Genomic DNA, 19,754 nt, shown 5'->3' with positions numbered 1-19,754 from the left:
CTTCACCAAACTGTTCTTGGATGGTTTGAAGAAGTTGCTGTCGGAGGATGTTTTGGTAGCATTCTGTATTCATGGCTGTGTTCGTTGGTAAAATTGTGAGTGAGCCCACTCTGTTTGATTAGAAGCAGCCCTACAAATGGGATGCTTTACTATTTGCATGAGACAGGACTGATGGCAGCACTCACCTTTTCTTCTCCGGACAGTCCTTTATGCACTTACCCCAAACAATTGGAAAGGGGCTTCATCAGAGAAAATGACTTTAACCCATTAGCAGTCCACTCGCTGTATTTTTTGCAGAGTACTAGTCTTTCCCTGATGTTTCTTTGTTGTTGTTGTTGTTGTTGTTGTTGTTTTTTTCCACAGCGGTGGATGCTCACATTAAACGTGGTCAAGGTTTCAAATGATCGGGTCAGTGTTTGTGTCAGCAATCCTAATGAGCCAAAAGCTCAGGCTTCAGACTACTCTAATCACTGTTTTAGATTTCAAGCTAGTTTTTCCCGTACTCCTGTCTCTGTATGATGTCACAGAGAAAAGGATATGCCGCAAATGTCAGTCTCAGACAAACCACAATCTTCCTGTTCAAATCTTATCTTTGAATCATGCAAGTGATCAGAAAAAAGCTGGCCTAAAGGAAGGGGTGGCCTTAAATGGAGATGAGCTGCGGCACTGTTTGCCTCTTTGCACCTGATTTCCACTAGCGACAGCTGCGACCTCCAGTAACAACTCGCAAACTTCTCAGCAAATACTTTTTTTTTTTTTCCATAGAAACCAGTGTTTCATTTACTGGTCTCTAGGCCTTTTTAATGGTTCTCTGACAGGGCTCGTTTTAGGTAGTGAGCGAACAGACCAGTTGCCCCAAATCCATTGAAAATAAAAAATGAAGTCCCCTTAAATAAAGAATTATTTTGAACTGTACCGTGTATTTTGAATTTCCCCTATAAATCTGTAAAGGTCCTGTTATTATTTGGTGGCTGCACATACTGTTCTGTCTTTTGTAAGAAAAAAGAGCACCTTTTCTTTTTCTGCTAGCCAGAGCTCACCATTTTTTATTTATTTATTTTTTGGTAAGTGTGCATACTTGGCACTTGTCCATGTACACACACAGACCTGATTGCAGTTTGCAAATGGGTATGTGCAAGGTGGTGGTTTCTTGCGGTTGCCAGCTAAATGGGTTCCTTTGGTAAGATAAATATTGTTATTTATCCAGGATTTTGTGTCTTTTTAACATGGCAGTAATGGAGGATTACTGGTGTCGAAGCCAAACAAGTTCACACTGTAATGCTGAGGTTTACAAAACCATCTTTAGCTTCTGAAGTCTGTATATTTGGCCATGTTAGAGTTTTTGGACAAAATATTTACCTACCAACTAACTACCCAGCTGGCGCTCAACTGCAGTCTCCAGTCCTGTCATTTTTTTTAACAGGTAGTTGTGCCTGTATTCATCTGTTAACAAATATTTGGCTTTCTATTTTTAAGAGACAGACCCTCAGGTGTTCTGCTGAGTCACAGAGCGTAAATGCACACAAGCACACACAGCGACGCATCGAATTTGACTCGCTCACACGCTTGTCAGCTGACTTTAGTGTCTACAGTGACTGAATATCATTTATGGGGGATTAAACCCACGTGAATGATGGGTCTACAGCCATTTTATGGCTCTCTCCATAAAAGGTTGCTTAATCGAAAAGACAGTCAGCCATCCAGACGTGAAAATATTTGATCTGTTAAATGGGTTCAGTGGAAGATGAATTCAAAACCCGTCCTTACATTACATTTTCTATTTTTAGGCTATGATGCTAAGCATATTTCTCTCATAGAGCAGTGTTCCCATTATGAAAGAGACCAAGTTCTTACACATCTATAAGGTCAAAACGTCATGAACACTTTTGAACAAATCCTTGTCTGTGCTGGCTTAAAATTGACATGGAGAGTTCCTTCTTGTACTTGGGAGCAGCAGTCATAACAAACTTACTACAACACGATAAGCGTTATCAATGTACTGCATTAAAATTGTCACTATTTGCAGCGGGAGACAGAAGTGGCAGGGAACTTGTGGAGAACCTTTGTTTTGTCTAATCAGCACTTATGCAATCAACAGAGTTTCTCTGTTCTTATCAGCCATCCCCGTCTTTCTCTCTTCCTGTCTTGTCCCTGTGGCTGTGGCTTGAGGTGCTGACAGTGCGACTCCAAGTTGGTGTATATGTTTTGTGCACGTGCGCGTGTAAGTGTGTCACATCAACACTTCCCGGCTTACTGCCAAAATGATATCAGTCAGCACGAAGAAAGAGCAACTCAGCAGAATTGTATTGTGTCTCAAACATAGCCACACATGATTGCTTTGTCTGTCAGTTCAAATTACCCGTAAGTGATATAGCATGTAAAATAAACACAACATTGTCATTCCTGACATGTTTTGGATGAGAAGAGTGAAGGTTTTGGTTTTGGATTACACCGGCTTGTTTGTATTTGGGAGTTTTTTGGCATGTTATAAGTTCATGTGCAGTTTGGCCTCGAGGGCCGGTGTCCTGCAGGTTTTAGATGTGTCCTTGACCCAACACAGCTGGTTTAAATGGCTAAATTAGCTCCTCAACATGTCTTGAAGTTCTCCAGAGGCCTGGTAATGAACTAATCATTTGATTCAGGTGTGTTGACCCAGGGTTAGATATAAAACCCGCAGGACACCGGTCCTTGAGGCCTGGAGTTGCCAGCCCCTGGTCTAGTCCCGCTCAAGCTGGTTGCTGAGAAGATGCTGTCCAAATCTCTAATCAGTTTTGGACATTCTCACCCATTACATCACTCTGTGAACACCAAAAGAAGCTGTTTCAGTCACAGACACCTACTTTGTGCCCACTGTCATTACGCCCACGTATCACGTCCCTGAAGGGGCTTTCAGACTGGATGCTAAAATGTCACCTTTGCACTCTGAAAATTATTATTTTCAAAGGCTTGTGCCAAGCAAGGTGTAAACATGTTGTTTCGTGAGGTTTGGGAACTCGTGTGGATCAGGATTCGCATAACTTGAGCTTAGACAACTTAAGAATGAATCCTCCGTAGTCAACAGGAACATCCAGGGCATCCAGCCGACAGCAGGCAGGGGGGACAAAATATATACTATATGTGCGAGGTGGATTCTCATGCTAAGCACAGCCAAACATTCAAATGATGAGCTCAACATATCTACATATAATCCCTATTCTGCTCTAATTTTTGGTTTCAGACAGATGTTCACAGATGTTTGATGTTGGAGAAAGGGGTTAATGCATAACACACCTTCAGCTCTGCCAATTGGAACAAAGTTGGCTGAAAGGGAGGGTGGGAGGCAGGAGAATGATTTCATTCAGACAATGAATGAAGTGAGGGTACCATCAAGTTCATGTTTGAGATAAATAGGGGTTATATTTTGAACTGTGAGCCATGCAAAAACTACTCAAGTAGAGTCTATGAATAAAAGCTTGAAGTGAGCTTAATAGATCTCTCGTTCAAGGCAGGATGGTGGAGAGTGGACAGGGAAACTGGGAAAGAGAGGTGGGGAAAGACATGGAGTAAAGCTATTAAAACGTATTAATTAAGATAATGAGCAGGAGAATTATAGTGCGGTGAGCCCAGTGATGAGAGGCGATACATGTATCGTGTCTGAAAGCAGTTAACATGTCATTCTATTTTTTATTTTTCATAAGTAATTTGTCTCAACACTTGGTCATATTTTTAAATAATCTTCTACACTACAGTACTTAAAAGCCATTTGTGTTTATTACCAGATTAAATTGTTTTACTGTGCGAAGCACTCTTAATATTCACTGCATTTCATTGTAATTTTGCTGCTTAAAGTAGAAATGCTCAGGAGGGTGAATAAAGTAGATTCTGTCTCTCTGTCGAGGGTTTTGTTTATAAAAGAATCCGCTATGCTCAGCAGCCATTACTTTCCAGCCCTGCTGTTCCCTAAGATCACAGTAGCTCTATCTGCACGGGGTTCCAGTTTTAACTGGAAAAACGGGTTTGAAGAGTTTGACCTGTCCCACATAACGAGCAAGTGTATGCATGTGTGAATGTGCGTACATGCGTCTGCTGCCGTCCGGGTTTGTTTCAGCCTCTCACAGTGGATATGTTTTGAAGTTGTTGGCTGTGGTCCTGCTGATATGTGGTGGGGTGTGTTTTGTGTGTGGGTAGAATAAGTGTGGCATTCCTTTCTCATTGCTCTCCCCCTCATCTTTTTGTCACCAATATTTCATGTCAACAAGCAGGCCTGGTTCACAGGCTGGTGACATAGAAGCTTGAGGGCAGAGAAACAAACTACACTGTCATCTGACCTGCTGGGACTGTGTGTGTGTGTGTGAACGCCATTGATACATTCAGTTTAATTAGTGATCTATCAAACTGATAAGAGCAAACTAATTTTCAGATGTCGTATGAAAATAGAGCAGCTGCATTAAACACTTTGGTACTAAATGCTGTGGAAGTGCTCCACAAAAAAGGGAGAAGCTGCAGTTAATAGTTGAGCAGAGCTCAGTTCTTATGGTAAAGGTCAGATTGTTTCTCAGTTCCTGTTTTAGCAAGCTCTCCTCCTGTGCTTTCGCATGCTTTGCTTACTTTATCTGCAGTTCTAGAGAATGTCTGTGATTAATGTTTTTTCTCAGGCTCAAAAAGAATTTACACCATCTGGCTGTGGTGGGTTTTTTGGAGGGTACAGATTTATCAAAACAGTCTCCTGCTTTGTAGCCTGCAGTCGTCCTATTCAAATGACTGAGGACATATTATGTTCTAGCCGTTTTTTTTATTTTATTGTTTTCTCTTTTTTTTTTAATAACGAGGTTCATCCATTTAGTGCTGCAAGTAAATGGCATTTTCAAAGCCACTGGACAAGCTGAAAATAAAAGCTGCAGACACACTTGTTCTTTGTGAGAAAGAATTCACTGTCTTGTCTATTGGATTATTTTCTTTGAACAGGCCATTTGGTGGGTGACATTCACTTACCAGCACTTAACTTTAAGATAAGATAAGATAAGATAAGATAGAACTTTATTAATCCCTCGGGTGGGTTCCTCTGGGAAATTCGACTTCCAAAAAAAGCACAGCACCGACCAAAGTTACAGTTACAGAACTGTTATATATATATATATACACACACACACACACACACACACACACACACACACACACACACACACACACACACACACACACACACACACACACACACATATATATAAATACAGAGACAAATATAAATAAAATATACAAAGGGGATAAATAGAATAAATAGGAATAAAAAATAAAAATACAAGTGAATTGCACATTTCAAGTATTGAGTCTATTGCACTGTTGACTATTTACAAAAAGTATTGCACAAGGTATTGTACAGTGAGGTGCAGAGGCACTACAGCTTAGTTGTTCCCCCCTCCTTTGTCCTCCTGTTTCCCCTCCCTCTCCCCTCCAGAGAGGAGTTAAACAGTCTGATGGCACACAAACCACACAAACAAGGTCTCCACAACACAGCACTGGCTAGACATTTACTTAACTGCATTTTATAAGCTAACCATTGTGATTTCTCAGGGTAGGGTAAATCACTAAATTAGCAAAGTTAAAGACAAAACGTCCAGAAAAACCAACCTGGGCTGGTAGCTGATATATTTGTACAGTTGTCCAATAAATATTGCATAGATTTGAACGGTACTGACACTTTTTTATCGATATTGCATAAGAAATTACCTTGTTACCTGTAATAGCTGAGTGCTAAATCTGTTTAGTCACTTGTAAATCACTGAATTCAGAGTTTGTTCTCTGCCACCCCATTTTCACATGTCCAAGACTATGAGAAACTCAGTTAACCTCAGTTTTTCCCATGGTTGTTGTATTATTTATTCAATTCAATTTTAATTTAGTTTAATTTAATTTGTATAGTACCAAATCACAACAACAATTGCTTCACGGCAGTTCATATTGTAAGGTGCAATATAACCCTAAAATAATACAGGAAAGACTATAACAATCAGATTAAGAGCATCGCTTGACAACAGTTGGAAGGAAAAACTCCCTTTTAACAGGAAGAAATTTCTGGCTGTATTTTCACTTTTACTAAATAAAATAATTTAAGTCATTTTTTTTGGGGGGGGGGAGTCAAAGTCTAAAGTTTTTAAGTTGTCAAAGTCAAGGAGCTCCTAAGGTGTCAACTATCACTTCAATGTAACAGTGTCTCTGTGTAAAACAATGACAGAGGGATGGATTTTTATTAGAAACACTCTGCTGCCATTTCTGATTCACCATTTGATAAGTGAGATCTGAGTGTTTTTGTGGGAGCCTGAGGTGAGAATGCTGCTCTGTTATCCTCTTTTTTTTTTTTTTTTTTTTTTGTGACAGATCTCAAAAGAAGATCAGCTGGGCAGACAGATGGTACGGATAGTAGCTACGTGTGTTTATTTTTTTTAACCGTAGCCTCAGCTCACACAGCTCAGATAATGAATGCATTAAGCAGCCAGTGTTCGGATGAACCTCCTTGTGTGCAAAGTTTTTCGTGTCTGTTAATATCTGTAGACTCTCCAGTGACTCTCAAGTAACTGGGGCTAAGTGTATCTCCTGGGGTCCTACTTCCTCTGAAATATTGACTTGCCAATACAGTGTGGGGTCACACACACACACACACACACACACACACACACACACACACACACACACACACACACACACGGAGCATATTTTTCCATTACAGTGCTTCTGTTTTCATTGCTGCAGTGATCTTCTGTGGAAAGAGCAATAATCAGCTAAAGAATGTATACTTCTCAAATACCCAAACCACTCTGTTACCAACATTTTTTCCACTCATATTTCGGGATAGTTTCACAGAGAACAGTTATAGATAATATGGTGATCTCTGCAGCTCTGAGTGAGCACAGAAGCCCCGCCCATCACCTCTTCAAATCTTCTGTTTTCAAGGGGCAGCCAGTCAGAAGAGAGTTGATGTAAAAAGGGGGGGGGGGGGGAACCAAGGTCCACTGTAGGATGGATAAGGATAATACTGAACTGTAGATCATGCAGATCGACTCAAGCACAGTCCAGTAATTGATACAGGGCTAAATATAAAGCGATTAGCTTATCTTTTCTATTGAGGTTTCTTAAAACTATAAAACACTACTGAGTTTGTTATTTTAATTAGAGGTTGGCTAAAATGTTAATTACTAAAGAAAAGATACAACTGAAGTGCTGAAGTAGGTAGGATAGCTACTTTTGAAGTTAGTTAAGCTGCTCTCATATTACCTCAAACTCAAAGTTTTATGGCTTCTTTTTCTTTCAGTCATAACACTTTTTTGTTTCTTTCATTTTCCCATACAGTTGAGAAAATGTAATCAGGAAGAATTTGCGTGGGAAACCCACAAAAGGGAACATATAAAATATTGTGATAGATAAATGATGACTCAAGATGAGATCCTGCCAAGATGAGAACTGCTTGCAATTTCTGTGAGCTGACATTGAACAATGTCTTCCGTCTCTCACCCCAACCGGTCTCCACCCCTCCCTGAGCCTGGTTCTGCCGGAGGTTTCTTCCTGTTAAAAGGGAGTTTTTCCTTCCCACTGTCGCCAAAGTCCTTGCTCATAGGGGGTCATATGATTGTTGGGTTGTTCTCTGTATCTATTATTGTAGAATCTACTGTACAATATAAAGCGCATTGCGGCGACTGTTGTTGTGATTTGGCGCTATATAAATAAAACTGAATTGAATTGAATGTTGAGCTTCCTCATGAGCATCCAAAATAAGTAGACAGACATCATCCACCCACCCCTACTTGCCATGTCTTCATATCAATGACTTTTACTGTAAAGCCGGCCTAGTGGGACACATTCTTCAAAGCTCCTTTATTTTTAATCGTGAGTTAAAACCAGGCAAGGTCAAAGCTGAGACTGTGAAGTGTGTGTCAGTGTGCCAGCAGCATCCATTTTGCAGGACAAACAGCAAGGACATGCTCCCGGAGAGGAAAATCCCAGTGCCTTTGGTCTACATTTAATCGCTGGTCATTTGTAAATTCCATTCATCACACGCTTCCCAACAAAGACCACTGATGGACCTGTGTGGTTTCTCGCATTCAGAGCCTCTTCTAGTGTTTCATCCTTTATCACAGCTTAAAAGCTTGAAGTTATGTGAAAAATGTGAATAAATGTTGTATTTATAGTGTAGCAGATGGTTATTTAAATGTTATTTAATTGACCGTAAAGATAGCTCGCCTTTTATTTAGGAATTAAATTGTCAGAGTTGTTGGCCAGCAGCTCAGATCTAATCTCTTAATGGCTTGTGTGTGTATGACTGTGTGAGAGATGGAGTACTGCAAACTAGCAATTTGCATGTCAATCTCTATGTTATATATGCAAGAAAAATAAGGATTTGAGTCCAACTTTGACATAACACATCTCTATCCAGTTGTTATTAAACACATTGGATTTGAAGTTATGTGGGGTGGAAAAGTAAGTTAAATGGTAAATGGACTGATTCTTATATAGCGCTTTTCTACTCTTCCGGAGTACTCAAAGCACTCTACATAACATGCCACATTCACCCAATCACACCCATTCTCACAAGCACTTTCTCTATACATAGTGTTTTCTAAGTACATTCACACACATCCACACCGAAGGATACTTGACATGCAGACTGGAGGAGCCAGGGATCGAACCACCAACCTTCTGATCAAAACTTTTATTTATCTATTTTTTACCAGCATAACAGAAAGGAGAAATTTATGACAATTCACCCCAACAAAATTGTTTCATCTGTATTTATGGGATGTCTTGAGGGCCCTCTTCAGGTTGTTGCGTCACAGCTGGGTACAGTCAGGACTCTAGCTGTTCAAAAACATTTATTGCAGGCTTGGCCAAATCAAGGCTTCAAAGGCCGGTGTCCTGCGGGTTTTAGATCTCACGCTAGGTCAGCACACCTGAGTCAAATGATTAGTTCATTATCAGGCCTCTGGAGAACTTCTAGACATGTTGAGGAGCTAATTTAGCCATTTAAATCAGCTGTGTTGGATCAAGGAAACATCTTAAACCTGCAGGACACCGGCCCTCGAGGCCTGGAGTTCCCCCACCCCTGTTATTGGTTTATTTATGTGCTTTTTGTCTTGTAGCATTAGCTTCTCCCCCTCTTCATTTTATTGAACTGACCAATCAATGGAAAGAATAAACTTTGTCAGCCATCAGAGTTTGTATGCCTTTATTTGAATAAAGGCTCGAGTTTGTCAGTCATTGAGACTTTTCCTGCCAATTTTGGTTCTTCTGGGTAGAGTCAAGGAATTTACCCACTTGGGGACCATTGCTACTATTCTCTGATGCTTCTCTGTCAGGGTGGTGAATAATTCAGAGCTTCCCAAGGCTTGTTTGGCACTGCTGCCAACCAGTGACCATCTGCACTGTGACGGGTTCTTCATTTTAGGAGTTGAGCAGGGGACACATGTCTCATTGTGTACGTGTGTTCTTATGTTGTACAGTAACATTCATGACCAAAGTCCGGACCTAACTTTAACTGCAATGACCTGTACACATTAACAAGCTATTTGTGGTGCAAGAGAAAGGTGTGGGTCAAGGAGTTCATGTTAGAAAAAAGTTGTTATCAGATAGGAATACACCGAAATGATTGTCTTGATAGCGAGACTCTGACGGGCTTTTATGTTGCAAGATAAAGCTAGACGTTGTGTCGCAAATATGTTTTTTTTTTCACCCTCAATAACTATGACTGAAAAAAAACAATTAATACAATAATAAAATAAAATATTGATATTTTATATTGCATGATCGTTTAAAAGAGCATGAATGAACCAGTGAGCATGCATATTCTTTTTAGAGGTTAGATAGAGCTGAAACAATATTTAGCTGTTAACCTGAATTTATTATGTCAGCATTACTAAGGCATAACTACATTGTTGACATCATAACTAGATTTTCACTTTATTACCTATCTCTGTTTATGGTGCAGTTTATCGAGTGCCAAATCAAACTATCCTCCCTCATCTTTTTTTACTCTGTTTACAGAAGAAACCAAACATCATGGGATCATAAACAGTGAGAAAGGAATTTCGAGTAAAACATGTGTGGTACTAATACTGTCTGTAATATTTTAAATCATTGCATCATAGGTAAAAGAGCTCCATGCACCTCTTTGTTGCAACTCTCCTACTCCTACTCTCCTGCTACTCTATAATTAAATTCTATAAGTTTTTAATCAGTTACAATAGGACATTTAGAAGATTAATGAGGGAAGATGTTTTATCCCTATTCTTACAACCCTTCTTCTTGTGGATTTAATTATAATGCCTTACAGAATGGTTAAAGTAATCCTCTGATAATCCAACTAATGAGGCTCATTCTCTGATTTAGGAAAATCCCACCTGGCCATTGTCCAGAAGGTGAACAACGAGGGGGAAGGAGATCCTTTCTACGAAGTGTTGGGGTTGGTCACCCTGGAAGACGTCATAGAGGAGATTATCAAATCAGAAATTCTGGATGAATCCGACCTTTACAGTGAGTTTGCTTTTGTTTGTCTTCCTTTATCACTTTATACTAAATTTGTCTTAACTTTCAGTTTAAGTAACACTATTAAATCTTTGAAGTATTACTGTTCAACCTTTGGGATGAATACCTGACAAATGTCAGGTTTCTGTTAACTGAATGAAGTGTAAATTTCACACACGTGTAGATATCCATATTTAGTATACACATTCAGTAATGCGCATACACTCTTATATTGTACATATATTTATTCATATAATTCTCAGATTTACCAGTTCTTATACTTTGCCTGTTCTTATGTTATTGTATTTTTACACACCTCTGTTGCATGTGAAGCTTGCACACAAGAATTTCAGTCGCATGTACTGTACCAGTGTACCTGCACATGTGATGTGACAATAAAAGTGATTTGATTTGATCATTAATAAATGTTGCTTCTTCTGTTTTTGATTTTTTTTTGCTCTTCTTAGCTGATAATCGCACGAGGAAAAAGGTGGCACCCAACAAAAACAAGAGAGACTTCTCTGCCTTTAAACATGAGAGTGAATCTAAGGTGAAGATCTCTCCTCAGCTGCTGCTGGCTGCCCATCGTTTCCTGGCTACAGGTGAGAAAGGAAGTGTGGAAACAGGAAATGACACACATTCACTGTCAGTAATCGCAGTGTTACGTGTACTCAGTAGATTTATGGTAGGCTTCCTTCATTTTGATGGATGTGTTTCAAAAAAACCATCATAATGTAACTTTATTTTATTTTATCATATGAAATGCACAAAAAACACCTTTGGGATGTCGGTAAGTGAAGGATTCTGTCATGTGACCATCTGACAGGAAAGACAGGTCTATTCATGCAGTGATGAGTGATTTATTTACTTTTAGGATCTATTTAAGACCGATCAACATGTCTGCCTGTGCCTGCCATCAACTCTGGACAGACTCTAGCCAGCTGCATGTAATGCTACCAATGACACACATCTCTTGAGAAGTCGTAGGAATCTATCTGCTAAGTGTGTGTTAGCTGATATGAAGCAGTGGCTAACTGCATCGGGGAGTTAGCCACTGCATCTGGCAGTTAGCCACTGCTAGCATGACATAGCACTTCCTTCCCTGGCACACACTGTGGTATTCACGTCTGCTTTGTCTGGAGGCATAACGTCAGTGTCTGCTGACTTATGTTCACATTAATGATTCTTTCCCAGCAGATTTGAGAACATGTCTCTAATGCCTTTGTGCACTGCTGCTTTCCTGCAGTATGACTGATGGTCGACAGACACATTTCAGACAGTAGAACGTGCATTATCACATAAATGCTTCCGTGTGGGTTTAAGGACTAATAACTGTTAGCTTCACCAGTCTTGACGACTTTGCTTTTTGGGGTTTTTTTAAGGATATTAAAAGCCATTAATAGTAGACATAAAATTTAAAAGCTACACCTTTGATTTACGAAATCATTGAAAACACTGAATCCCAGCAACAGCAACAATACAGATGAACACTCTGACTAACTATGTAAACCATAGTGAAAGGAGGTTGTTTGCCTTTCCGATGATGAATTCCAACATTGGCAATATACAGTATGCCTCACTTCTCAGTGTGCAGTGACCATGGCTTTGTTTGCAGTTTGGGTGGGGACCAAAGCACTTACAGCTGAGCTCTGATTGCAACAGCCTGACGGTTGAGAAATCCATGTAAACCAAATATATTTCAACAGTTCTTCTTCTTTCTCATTTACTTAAAAAAAAAAAAAAAAGGAATGCCAAAAAACAAACAAACAAGGACACCATGCATTAAACATCTCTGCAGCGTTTTTGCTCAATAAACACTTAAACCAAGTGTTTAGTTATCAAAACAATGTATTATTTTTATAAAACTTTATTTATTTTTCATTGAAAAAGTGTTTCAATTGTAGTTAATTCAACTATTCAAAAGCTAACATTATTTTAAAAACAATCCTTTGACAAAAACGTGTCGCAAAAACAAATCTTATTAGATTGTTGGACCATGAACAAAATGTAATTATCAATTCGTCCATACCTGAATAATCTTTAAACCTTACAGCTGTCACCAGGCGTTAAGAGCCACACATGGGTAACACAATAGTGTCATATTGTGTTTGTTTGTCTGCAGTTTCAGAATTGTTGATTTTCATTTAAGTACATCTGGATCCTTTAATTGAATAGTTGGTGGCCTACCTACTGACAACGTAACATATGATGCACCTTAAACTCAGCTTGAGTAACCTGTGTTTTCATTATGTTTATGCTGGACTGTAAATTATAGGTTGGCCTAACATGTGGATGAAATTAACCAACACTGTTTAATTTCATGTTTACTATTTTAAGAAATGCCTTGGTCTGTTTTGGTCAGACTATATACTTAAGAGTACTTACATTTAAAAAAAAAAAGTGTCCTTTAGTCTTCACTAATAAATGGTGTAAAATATCTGTTGTTCTGCTTTTTCTCTTTCGGCAGAGGTGAGCTTGTTCAACCCATCTCAGATTTCAGACAAGGTGCTGTTGCGAATCCTGCGTCACCCCGATGTGATCCAGGAGATCAAGTTCAATGAGAACGATAAGCGGTCGTCCCATCACTACATCTACCAAAGGGGCAAGCCGGTCGACTACTTCATTCTCATCCTGCAGGTACTCAGTGATTCAGGGAAATACATGTGTATTTGACTCCTTTGTTGCTTCAGGCTAGGTTTGGAAAAATGGTTGGTCCGAATCCAAAAATCTGTAGTTGCTCACTCTGCTGTCAGATATTTGCTTTGAACTCTTCATTGACAGCACAGCACCAGGATTTTTTTGCATTTTGTTTAGCTGTTGTGTCAGAAAGACCTTAGAAGTACCTGTTGCTGAAGGAAACTGTGGTGTTCTATATGACAAGAGTTTTATCAGCAGATAGCATTTGTTGAATGAAAATATTGTATATCTTTACTTGATTAACAATTAAATTAATTATTAATGATGATTAATTAAGCTAGCTGTTCATCTCTGTAGTTAGGCATAGAAGAAAAGATTTTTGCCCAAAGCTTTAAATATGCTTTTACCGTTTAACATTTAAGCAACATCTTCACATCAGTGGCGGGAAAAAGAAACTCAGCAGAGACATATGATTCGCTTACCTAGGCATAAGCTGCTACGTTCATGGCACACCTGCAGTAACAGGAGATGAAACATGAACCGCACAGCTGAAAACTTCAAATTTTTCCGATGCTTTTCGTCCAGATTTTTCATGAAATATTTCAGCCTGTGTTTCATGCTTCTATTTATCAAGAAAAGACTTGTTACTCTTGTGGCAAAAGGTATAGTAGTATAGGGAATGAAAAGAAATTTGCACCCAAAAGTACTGGGCCACACGCCTCTTACCAATAGCAATAGCAATTTGTGTTTTCAGTCTCATTGCCATAGATCTGTAAAATCAAGTACCTTTCCATTCAGTCTGCTTCAATTAACATTTGTTTCAATTCAAGCTTGGTACTGTAATAAGATGGCACTGTGGCAACAAGGGAGCTTGTGAAATTCCTACTCTCCTAAATAATTTATTGTTGACTTCAACTGGTGTGGTTCCAAAGTGGAAGCATTTAGGGACAGAGCAGGGTTGCCAAATGTTGAGGATTCATCATTTACACTGCAGAGTCTCAAACCTCCTCTGGTGTTAACATTAGCCCACATGCTTCATTTCTGGATTTCCTGTAGGTGTAATGTTTAGATGACTCTGTACTTTTATCCACAGTGGGAATGTGTTGCCATATTGCCGTCTGTAATTCAGTAGTAATTATAAATAGTGACCTAATAATCAGGTTTGATTGATTAAAAGGGTGAAAAGAAGATTTCACAGTGCAGTGACCTCGGACAGACAAGCGGTGCCGGTAGTAGGGCTGCATTGGGGTCCTAGACGACATGCATTATATGCCTGGAGGAACTGATTACATCACAAACTCGCTGCTGTCAGATTGCTTCAATACACCAATCCCAAAACTGACATAGACACAACCATTTTCATCTTGAAAACCACCTCCCTCTACACGTCCATACTGTAGCGCACAAAAAAGTACCTTGCCCTGATTTTGCACATCTGCTGCACTCACTCTGTGTACATATAGACGTGCACTCAAATCCCAAAGGGTGGGAAAACTACGCTTCATTGTCTTAATGTCACTCTTTCACACACACATATTTCCCAGAGATCGTTTATGTCATTGTTCCCAAACAGTCATTAGCAGGGTTCACTAATCCGGAGATCTATTTCAGCTTTCTCCCCTCCATTCTCCTCTGTGAGATTTTCCCGGTGGGAGGCCGGATACTGTAGCTTTTGTGGACCCCACATGTGGAATAAGTCGGTGGCATTTACTGTAAGCATGCGGGGCTTACAATTTTCCACCTCTGGTTTCTGCATAGAAAGATACCACAGAAGCCTCTAACTAGGGACCAAGCAGTAATGCTGAACCCACAGTACACAGTACAGTACTTTTCTGATGTGTGCAAACACAAAACAGAGATTTGTGAAGTTTGATGGGTTGCCTCAAGTTACCAAAAAAAAAGAAAATCCAGGGATATGGATTTGGAAAGAGCTGAGATTACTTAACCTACAACATCCACACTAAAACATGGGCAGGTGCAAGCAAAAGAAAAAAAATGGCTTGCACTCGCCGGGGTTCCGCTTTAATTTATTTATTGCCCAAATAAAACTGCAACACATTGTGACACATCGGACTTTCCTGGCTCGAGCCCTCATTAAGCAATACAGAGTACATAACACCAGATTCTATAGTTGATCCCATACACACTATATAAAAGCGGGACATAGGAGATCGCCCACCGATCTGTGTAGTCTCATTTTGAAGTCTTGAGCTGCCATAATGGTTTTCTAAAACCAGATGCAGCAAGCGAGAAGTTGGTCTGATTGAGAAACCAAGGATATTACGTGCTCATGTGGTCATGACTTGCCAGTCTCAGCGTAGGTCTGGCCTAAAGCATGCTGTGCTTTATTGTCTACTTTGCTCTAAATGGGACCAAAGTTTAGAAAATGAACATTGTGCTATACTAAATAAGACTTGCAACTAACATTTGAGACTTCAAACTCATGAGAATGTTTTACTGAGATTATAAAGCAAGTGAGAGACAGTCGTTTTCCCTTTTACAATCTGACATGTCTTTGCAACTTGAGAAGGAGGTTAATACGATTCTGCATTTGTTTTGTTTTTTAAACCCCCCCCCCCCCCCCCCCCCCCCCCTTAAATAATGTGTGCCTTTTAGCTTGTTTCAGTCACAAGGCTGTAAAATAAAGTCAGTACCAGAAACTGCAGTTCCCTTAATGGCCACTTGAAGCGAGCCCTAAATGCGAGGTCCCATTGACTGCCATATTGAAATAGGTCGTCCATGAAGTTTGCTTTTGTGTGTAAAATTCTACTATTTTATTATTGTTCTTCAGCAGTTCATACGACTCATTGACCAAGCCCACTCGCCTTAGCTGATAACCATCTTCTTATCCAAATATGGTCTTTTCTGACTTCAAAATGCAGAGTCCAAAGACGGTTTGGGACGTCTTTAGATAAGGGGCGAAATACTTTCAATAAATCTCTGCTTGTTTTCATAGATTGACTCACTGCACATACTTTGAACTGTATGTTTATATGCAGACGTAATTTTTTTTTACTCTTATGTTTACATCAACATCCAGTGTGCGGTTGACTCGTGAGAATAAAAAAACCTCAGATATGATAATTCGCTGCACTTGTTCCACTCCTTTTATAGGGTCCACATGATTACTTTGCATATGTGTGTGTTTTCCTGGCAGTGATCCTTGCTGTCAGCAGACAGCCTATTTGTTTATGACCCGAGTGATTTATGCGTCTATAAAGATGCTTAGTGATTCTCACAAAACAGTCAGTATCGCAGCCCGAGTCCAACTTCTGTTGTGTTCACAGGGTTCACTCAGCTTTAGGAGATGTGCAGGCATCATCTGAACATTTTTAGATGGTGTTTTATTTCAAGTATAAATTTTCCTGTTATGTTTTGATGTTGTACAAGAGGTTTGATCATTTTATTTTTGAGAAATCTCTGTTATGCATTTGTTTCGTGGACAAACTAGTTTCTGAAGTGCTGTACACGCAGTACATTCCAGGGTAATTACATCACATCATTATTAGAGAGAAGCTCCTTCCTGTTGTGAACAAGAGATGGAAAAATGGAGTCCTGTGAGAATAAGAAATATTCCTACACTTAAAAGGAGGCAATCTTTGTGTGTGAGTGTGTGTGTGAGAGAGCGAGAGATGGAGCCTACACCATCGACACGTTAGGCTGGGGTTGAGCTTCTTGTTAGTTGACACTGACTCACACTGTTAAATCCCACTGAGGAAATGTTTGTGTGTGTGTGAGTCAATCAGTTTGCACAAACTGTTGGAGGAAACTGTTCAGTTTGACATCAGCAGTTCATTTTATGACAAACACATGCTCGCAAACCACTAAACACAAGAGGCTGGCAGGACATACTAGGCCTCGCACGTGAAAGCTCACAACCACAGTCTCCCTCTTACACACACACACACACACACACACACACACACACACACACCACAATCAATGTCAGGTGGTGCATGTGTGTGTATGTGTGTGGTTTGAGGCAGAGCCCCTGCAGGCTTTGTTATAAGTTATTAACAAACCGGTGACAGTGAATCCTCAGACCTCTGCAGGGGCTCTACTGAGCTTCACACAAACACAAATGCAACCTACACAGCAGGAAGGATCCTCAGACAGTGTGGGTCCTTATCACCTCAATGTGCCTCTGAATCTATTTTCCAGAGTTGTAATAGTCACACAGAATGGCATTTACCTTTCTTTGTGACTGCAACACACAATTCCATCCCTCCTGTAAGGGATGCCTTCTTGTTTGTGACTAGATGGCTGCAATATTGTTTATTGGTTTTCTCTCTTGTGGGAGACATTATGTTATCCCAGATAGGGCGGTTCGATATAACGATATATATCGGATGACGATATAAAAACATCTATTGTTTCATTTTACGCTATCGTTTGTTTCGTGGTGTCGCAAAATAAACTGTTTATGGCAATATTTTTTGATCATTTTGATGGTCGCTGTAGTGGCTATATTAATGTCCTAAAGTTCTCTCTTTCTCTTATATTTAATATAACCACACTACAGATGGACAAGCGCCTGTTTTTATGCGTTGTCGTTAGCAACAACGACGGTAAAACCATCGCGTGTCCACTTGTTTAGTTTCCACATAAACCTTTCACAATAAAGCTCAAGAGACTTTTCAAAATAAACTGAATCATGTGAACTAGTATGCAGAGTATTGACGGATGAGAAGCAAAAAAGACCGTCAGGTGCTAAAAAATAAACCTTAGACTCAAACGTTAGAACAGGCTTTTCCCCGCAGCACGCCGTGCAATAAATACTCACAAAGAAAACGGCGGCCTTTACAACTTATGTCTAAAAATATATATTTTCACGCTACTCCAGGTACACCACGCCCAGCTGGAAACACTTCACGCAAGTCGAGCTGCCTGAGATTCACAGAATTTACAGAAAATGTTAAATTTTTGTGATTTATATCTTGTTTTCGGGACGATAGATGTCTTATATCTGGATATGAGATTTTGGTCATATCGCACAGCCCTAATCCCAGAGTGTATGATTTTCCTTGACTATAAGAAACAAAAGCAGGTAGTACAAAAATAAGAGCTAATTAGAAATAAACTGTTGATATACTTCATATTAGGTTTTAATAAATATTCTGCTCTACGAGGGTTGTCTCCTGTGGAACTGGCTCCAGATTTGGGTTCAGGAGGCCTCTCTATTTGAAGATTAGGCTTGAAACTTTCATTTTTGATTAAGCTTACAGTTAGAGCTGCATTGGGTGACTTCTGCCACCCAATGCAGCCACCCTCTGTTACACTGCTATAGACTTAGTTGCTGCGGGGCTTCCCCTGATTTCTGATAAAACGCTTCCGGTCGCCGTGTGTGTATCTGAAACTGCTTCTCTTTCCTGAACCTTAAATATGTCACAGCAGATGGCTGCCTTTCCCTGAGCCCCTCCTGTCTGTCCTCTAAGGTCCTCAAAATGTTTCTTTAGTGACATCAGGTCCTCATTTCAACTCTGTGCCAGGACATCCTCTCTCACCTTGCTCTCTTAAACCTCTTAACCTCTGCTGTCATACTTTCACTGACTCCTCCTTTCTTTTTGAAGTCCTGCTTCCTTGACACTGCCATTGCTATGCTTTGTCACTGAAGTGTTTAGCAGTCGCAGCACAACATAAATGATCATTCAAGTTCACAAAGATCGGTTTGATGCATAAGCTGTCGTTACTGACAAATATCACAGTGCTGATGAGTCCTAACGTGGCCGCTTGAACTTTGGCCAAGACCCACCTACAGTTCAGCAAAAACACACAACCAGAAAACACACCTTCGTTGAACTTTAAGCTGAATAGCTGAACAGCTCAAAGTTAGTTAGAAATGAGCACGAGATGTGTTGCTCTGAGGTTTATTACCACCCTCGGAAACTAAAGCAAATTGTGGTGTACTAACACATTGTGTTGTGGGTCTCTTTCTTCTGCAGTAAGGCCCATATGATGTGTATGTTTATGAATTATGGCCTGTGAGAGCTCCATGTAGTGACAATTGTTTCTGTTGTCCTTTTGGAAGGACAGGCTCCGTCTCTGAGACAAAGAGAAGTGTGTAACTGTTATAGGACACTTTTTTTTTTTTAAATTTTTCCTTTTTTCCTCTCAAGTATCACTCGTCAGTCATTCAGGAACTGTGTGTGAAGAAAATTTTAATCAAAGTGGTTTTCATGTATTTGGTGAAAGGACAAGGTGCTAAATATTAACTAGAAAACAAATGAACATAAAAATTAATCATTGTTAAAACGTCGCTTTTCACGAATACTGGATCAGACATTCTAAATTCTGAAGATTATTCCAAACTTTCCTTGAATGGTGATCTTCAGTGAAGTTCCTTTTATCCTGAGATGGGCCTTAATTTTCAGCTAGTTGCTGGCTGAAAATGTACTAGCTGTTTGAAACTAATATTTAGGGGAGAAATATTCAAAGCCAATCTTTTCAGCCTTTTTTGCAGGTCTGCTAAATATACACGTGTTTTATGCATAATTCCTTCATCCACAGCTTGACCGCAATTTCCAGTTTGACTTCTACTAGATTTTTAAATAAAGGTTTAAATAATCGTTTGCTTCACACAGTAACATGGTCATTTTTTACAGTTTTGGTTATTTAAAAAAAGATGATCG

General features: G+C 39.7%; 1 protein-coding gene across 2 annotated transcripts in view; it reads left to right on the top strand.

The window, feature by feature from the left end:
- Positions 1 to 19,754, top strand: part of cnnm4b (cyclin and CBS domain divalent metal cation transport mediator 4b) — a 48,698-nt gene that overhangs the window by 8,839 nt on the left and 20,105 nt on the right. For both annotated transcript variants that reach the window (XM_085295401.1, XM_085295402.1), the window contains exons 2-4: positions 10,354 to 10,497; positions 10,956 to 11,090; positions 12,956 to 13,125. In XM_085295401.1, the coding sequence (XP_085151527.1) occupies positions 10,354 to 10,497; positions 10,956 to 11,090; positions 12,956 to 13,125 (449 nt within the window). The remainder of the gene's footprint in view (positions 1 to 10,353; positions 10,498 to 10,955; positions 11,091 to 12,955; positions 13,126 to 19,754) is intronic.

Source organism: Mchenga conophoros, linkage group LG12, assembly GCF_057382185.1.
Source record: "Mchenga conophoros isolate Kocher_MC1m ecotype Shallow Benthic linkage group LG12, M_conophoros_male_GT1.1, whole genome shotgun sequence".
Lineage (NCBI taxonomy): Eukaryota > Metazoa > Chordata > Actinopteri > Cichliformes > Cichlidae > Mchenga > Mchenga conophoros.
The sequence above is the reverse complement of the archived record's forward strand: the minus strand, read 5'-3'. Positions and strand labels throughout refer to the sequence as shown.